The 6187-nt window shown below is 35.0% G+C and overlaps 1 protein-coding gene across 1 annotated transcript in view; it reads right to left on the bottom strand.

Annotated features, from left to right (window-relative positions):
• The window catches only part of tgm8 (transglutaminase 8), a 7879-nt gene extending 3149 nt beyond the window's left edge, over window positions 1-4730 (bottom strand). Inside the window, exons 1-6 of the mRNA XM_007577554.2 lie at window positions 3908-4730; window positions 2369-2539; window positions 1877-2131; window positions 1471-1589; window positions 1139-1267; window positions 535-595 (exon numbers count right to left, since the gene is read on the bottom strand). Coding sequence (XP_007577616.1) covers window positions 535-595; window positions 1139-1267; window positions 1471-1589; window positions 1877-2131; window positions 2369-2539; window positions 3908-4043 — 871 coding nt within the window. The 5' untranslated portion in view covers window positions 4044-4730. The remainder of the gene's footprint in view (window positions 1-534; window positions 596-1138; window positions 1268-1470; window positions 1590-1876; window positions 2132-2368; window positions 2540-3907) is intronic.
• Between the last annotated feature and the right edge of the window lie 1457 nt (window positions 4731-6187).

The following is a 6187-nucleotide window of genomic DNA, read 5'->3' as shown; positions in this document are numbered from 1 at the left end:
TCATAACACCTGTCATAAACATGTCATAACACCTGTCATGCACATGAATAAGCCTTCGTGAATATTTATGACTGTTGTCATAAAGCGTCATTCGGTAAATTATGACACTTTTAATACAAAGTTGACATTATTCAAAATGTCTTTGTAATGTCAACTTTGTATTAAAAGTGTCATAATTTACCGAATGACGCTTTATGACAACAGTCATAAATATTCATGAAGGCTTATTCATGTTCATGACAGGTGTTATGACATGTTTATGACATGTGTTATGTCATGTTTATGACAGTGTCATGACAGTCTTATTCACCCCCCTTCAAATAAAGTGTTATCCAAAAAGTTTTTATTTTGACAAGGCAGAGTCCATTTATTTATTTCTAAAAGAATGAGTTTGAGGTTGATGTTCATATTTCACTTTTTAGTTATTTTTTGTCATCATAACGTTTTTAGCATAAACAAATGCTAAAACATATGAAATGTTTCGTGTCATTTTTGCAGAATATCCAGAATCCATCCATATCTGGGACACAGGACCAGTCTCCTTCCTTTCATTAAGGAAGGAAGGAGACTGGTATGTCTCCAGAATGGAGACATACTGGAGACATCATGTCTTTCCAGTACGAGAAAGACATGATGGTCTTTTCCATCATGTCTTTACTTGCATATAAATGTTTGAACTAGACCTGTGCTGTTTCATTATTCTCTTCCTGATATCTTGGCTGATTTCTTTTTACCTTCCCATCGAGTCAAACAAGAAAGCCGTTTGTTTCAGGTGTGGCTTTTAAATGCATCCACAGGTATGACTTTAATTAACTCAAATGTGTCACTTAACCTATACGTTTGGGGAAGGAAACCCAAAAGGTTACAAAAAAATCTCTAAGAAATGTTCTCACTAAGTTTTCTGATGTTTATGAAATATAAATAATTTGTATAATTCTAATTAAGTTAAAGCAATAAAAGTTTTGTTAGATTTAACTCGAGTACAAGAAAAATGTGTTTGTGTCTTTTTATTCTGTGTAAGTAAATATCGGTTTCAACTGTAGCTCCCAAATTTTGTCATACTGAAGAAAACACTGTAGAGTTTTAAGTTTGTGAATGTTTTCTTAATTAAAGCTAAATTTTAAAAAGCGGTTCCTACCATGTTGGTAACCACACGGCCGACATAGATGGGGTTACAGCGGGCAGAAACGTCGTCTGCTGGGTCCCGCTTGTGTTTCCTGCTGAGGTCAAGTAACTTCAGACATATTTGCACCATGTCCTCTTCAAACTGAATAGAAAGAGAAACTATTCCTAAATACCATCTTATGCATCAAAATATATTAAAAGTGAAAGCTTTTTCATCAATGCTCTGCCTGAGCGTGTTAAACTAATCTAACATTTTTATAGAACTTTTTTTTATTATTTTTTACAGAGAAAACTGTTGGATATTGATGCATCAAGCCGTCATGTTCATGTTTGGCATCTCTGTACCTGTCCAAAGTCCCAGGAAAGTCCATGAATGTATTGATCAGAACCTTTGTAGATTATTCCATGTTGGTTCATAACATACTCTTGTCTTTCCGCCTCGTTGGGCAGAAACACCCAGTCCTCTGTACAGAAAGAAAATTTGATTATGAAAGTATATAGATGAAGCATCCATAAACATGAAGGAATGATGATCATATGTTGTTTAATAGTCAGATTTTGATGAAGTGTGGCAGTGGAAACAGCTAAAATAAGTAAACTGTCAACCATTTTGATTGTTGTTAACTGCAACCAGGTAACCACCTACGCATATGAAATCCATACAACCCCACATAAAAGAAAATGAACCGTCACATTTTTTAATGAATAAACAGCTAAATGTCTTGGGCAGAGAGAGTGCAAACAAACCTACCAGAACACCAAGGATTGAAGAGCACAAAAAGTTCTGCTAACTCATTTTCTTCAGCCTTAAGTCCTGCAGAAAGTTTGTACTCCCCTACAGGAGCGTGGGCAGGCGGCGTTATGGTCAGAGCCAACATTCCTGTTTCAGGAAGACTGTTTTTCTGGAGCTCTGCTTTCCACACTGCTATAGCACCTGGTGAAGGTTCTACTTTGTCCGGAACACCAAAACGTGACATGGTCCCTCGTTCCTCAGATGGATATTTTCCTGAAAAAAAAAAAAACAACAACTGAAAGAGTCAGGCAACAGAATTCTGTCTGCTTAGATCAATTAATTATTATCATTGATTGCATTTAAAAAAATTTTTTTTTAAACTTAATATGTGCAAATGTGTTGCAAACAAGTTATCAACACCTGTGACAACTTAACAATTAAATAAACTATGCAGTTCAGACACAACTTCCAAAAAATCATTTCAAATGAATAATTTAAAAAGACACCAACCAGTCACAACTTTCATGGTGAGCTGATCTGAGTCGGGGTTGAAAGGTTTTGCCATTTTAAGGGTTATGTTGAATGGCTGGCCTCTTCTCACAATCAGCTGATTCACTGAGATTTGACTGGTGTGATGGTCATTGTTGTTGGTCTCACAGTGGAGGTCCACTTCCTTAAAAGCTTAAAAAATATGTAAAGGTGCAATTTTCCTGACAAAGAAGACACTATCAAGTACAACATTTTGATTCAAAAGATTTAGAGGGCAGTTTTTTTATTTAGCTTGCCATTCTCACATCTAGTGGACTTAAAATTAAAATGTGTATAAAAATTGTCATAGACTAACATGTTTACATTATTCACAATTTCAGAGTCTGTATGTACAATTTTGATTTTGATTGCCAAGTCCTTCTCCTTTGCGCCAAATATTCGGTTTTTCCTCTCATATAGGCTTTACTATTACAGTCAAGTTTTAAGATGGATATTTGACAGACATTTTCTCAATGATTCACTAGAAGGAGGCATTGAGCAGAGGTTTCAACCTGCCTAAATCAGAGGTGAGACCATAGACATCATATCGGATATGATGAGACACACTGCAACTGTAAGGTCTGGTGCTCCTGCCTCTTGCTCAGCCCCTCGTTCCCTTTTCAAACTCTTCTAATGAACTGAAAGTTTAAGAGCTAAATATGAATAAGATATTTGCTACCTTTGACAAAAAAGCTCAAGTCTATAAAAGCAATGTAGCCAGTTTTGATTTCCAGGGCCGTTTATCATGATTCAGTAAAAGTAATGAAATAACAAACTGCAGTCTGATTTTTATTGTTAATGTGTTTCTTCCTATTGAGCAGTGAAAGTAAATAAAAGGTGTTACATGTCTTTTAAGTATTCACTTACTGGAGAGGTTTTTGTTCATGGTGCAGAGCCGCAGCTAACAATTAGCTCCTCATTTCCGCGGCTCTGATGGAGCCTGTACAGTTCAGCGCTGCTGTTGCTCCGCCCACACTTTGGACTGAACCATTGTCCTAATAATGGTGGGGGGGACCTAAAAAATAATTCTTATTTCTTTCTTCGGTGAATTGCAGATGTATTTAATTCTTTGTTTCTTTTGCCTTTTCATATTGATTTTAATGCAAATGTTTCTTCAATGATTTTATGTGGGGGGAGGAGGGGGCAAATCTAGACTTCTCCAAGATTGGGGGTTGTCCGCCCCCCCTCCCCTCCGGGATTTACGCCTACGCTTTCTGCAAAAATGTGTGCTAGCTTATTTTTTCATTATTAATGGGATACTTTGGTTAAGTTTGAGCACTATCTCCCTTGCTCTGCAATTATAAATGGTCACATTGTCACATCAGCAGATATGTGACACTTCTGGTAAAAATAAAATACACAAATAAAGCCAGATTACAAATGGACAAAGATCTGTTGTAATTTTTCAGTCCGACATAAACAGAACATGTTAGAGGTTTTCATTCAACTGCAAACAATAACACAATTTAGTTTTTCTGTTGTTATTGATAGGCTTTTTTTTTTTTTTTTTTTTAACCATACCTGAATAGGCGTGATTATTGATCCATTTATTGGATGAGCTGAAGCCTGTGGAGCTGCTGAACCGACTGGACCGCAGGAAACCACTGGAGTCGCTGAGGCCATCTGAGCTGCTCAGGTCATTGGACACTGAGAACATGGTTGTCTCTCTGCACAGCTTTTCCACTTGAGATGCTGGAACAGTAGAAAGCTCTGTGGCTGGGTATCAACTGCGGGCCACTTTTAAAGGCCCTGGTCACACCCCTGTAAGTGAGGAATGCATGCTGAGAGCAAGTTTTTAATTCCTTAGAAAATACAGCAGGTGTCAAGTGTAACAGGTTTAGGAAGAGAGTGAACTGTGCCACAAGGCAGTGACTCAGAATGGCAAAACATTTTCAAGAGTGTTACTTTAATTGTACTTCAATTAATTTGTTTTTTTATTCTTCAAGTTTTCAAGTTTTGGCAATATTTTAAATATTTGACTATATTTTTCAATTTTGTAAAGAAAAACATTTAAATAAGCATTCACATTTATCTAAGACTGTAATTTAATAAGAAAACAAACTATAGTACTACAGTTTTTTTTCAACTTGATCTTACTTTAAATAATTCCCTATACCCTCTTAGATAGGAAACTAAAGAAAGAAGTGGCCTTAAGGACCACTGTGGTCAAAAGCACTAAATGTTGAATTGATAAGCTCACCAATTTTAATGTTTTAGAACAAAATGAAGTGATAGAGTTAACTGCATGTGACATTTATTGGATTAAACAGAAAACAAAGGTATGCTGTTAGAAACAACAGCACAAAAACGTGTTTTTTTACCGTAGTCTTTGGTTCTCACCATTCATAGAGGGAGTAAATGTGTTTTGCCGTCACTGATCATTGTCTGATCATTATCAGCATGAGCTCCAGTGAAATGTTTTCACTGAATTTCTGAGTGACAGATGGTATGAAAGCTCCAAGGCTGAAAACTTGACTTACAACACAAGCAAGTACAGCAACATTTAGCGTTGACCTTTACACATGCGTTTGACACGACTCGTACATGCTGTTCTCCAGCTAATCTAAATGTGAGTTTTTCCTTGAGAAATAAAACAAAAACACATTTCAAGTTTTTGCAGATCTTCTTTTAACAGAAAAAATCAGACTCCAGAGAAACCACTCTAGAATCAGCATGTATTTGATTAAAATCTTTCATCTCTAGACTGAACATAATTATGTTTTTTAAGTTTGATTTTGAATAAACAAGAACCAACTTTATATAAAACTACAGAAAATGCTCCACACTAGGAAAACTTCCACAAATTTCAGTCACAGCCACTTCATTGTAGTATTTTAAGTATTTTGGGCTACAAATGTACAACAAACTGTACTGGATTATCACAAAGCTGTAAAAAATTATTTGCCTCATTATAGATTTTTTGCTGTTTTATTATTTTACTGTGTCACATCATCAGATAAATATTAATACTGGATAAAAATAACCCAAGTGAACACAAATCCAGAAGCTACAACACCAGCTAATCACAACTAAAAGAGGAAACATGAAGTCAGGATTTGTGCAAGAATAATAATAAAAAATCATTTTAGCAGTATTTGCTGTGTGTCTGCTTCCATTAAAGTGAACAGTTGTCACTAATCCTTATTTAACATCAGAACTTCTGCAGGAGTTAAACAGGTTCCAGTGAAATGCTCTTTTTCTGCATTCCTATGTGACAACTGGTGAGAAAATAATGCTTGAGTTAAAAACTTACAGTTCATTCTTATGCGAGTTTGATTTATTTCATAGTTAATTTTTTTTCAGTTTAAATTAAACATATAGAGGAAGAAAGGAGAGGTTAGTTTTCTTTCTCTCTCCATTTTTCACTTAAATTGATTTTCAAAAATATATAAACCTCTTACAACTTTTTAAAACTTTCATATAACCACAAAATTTTATATATAGTTTGGGGATCGGGTTGAAACCACATGAAATGGTGCAGCGATAGGAAGAGTTTTATTCTTTTACATATGAAATCTAAAACTGACTTCAAGCTTAAATTCAGGTGTTTGTCTTTTTTGTAGAATCACACTTTGTTGCAACTAGTTGAGCAATCTGTTGCAAAACAGCTCAAGATCACAGAGATTGGACATATGTGATCATTAATTTTCAAGTCTTTCCACAATTTCTCAGACAAATTTCTGTATAACATTGAGGACGCCATTTTATATTTTAAATTAAACATTTAAAAAATAATGAAACAATATAAATAGAGTATTTTTTTTTATTAAGGAGTTTAAATCTTAAGATTAAATCGTGTTG

Source organism: Poecilia formosa, unplaced genomic scaffold (assembly GCF_000485575.1).
Source record: "Poecilia formosa unplaced genomic scaffold, Poecilia_formosa-5.1.2 Scaffold445, whole genome shotgun sequence".
NCBI lineage: Eukaryota > Metazoa > Chordata > Actinopteri > Cyprinodontiformes > Poeciliidae > Poecilia > Poecilia formosa.
This window is presented reverse-complemented; position numbering and strand designations above follow the sequence as displayed.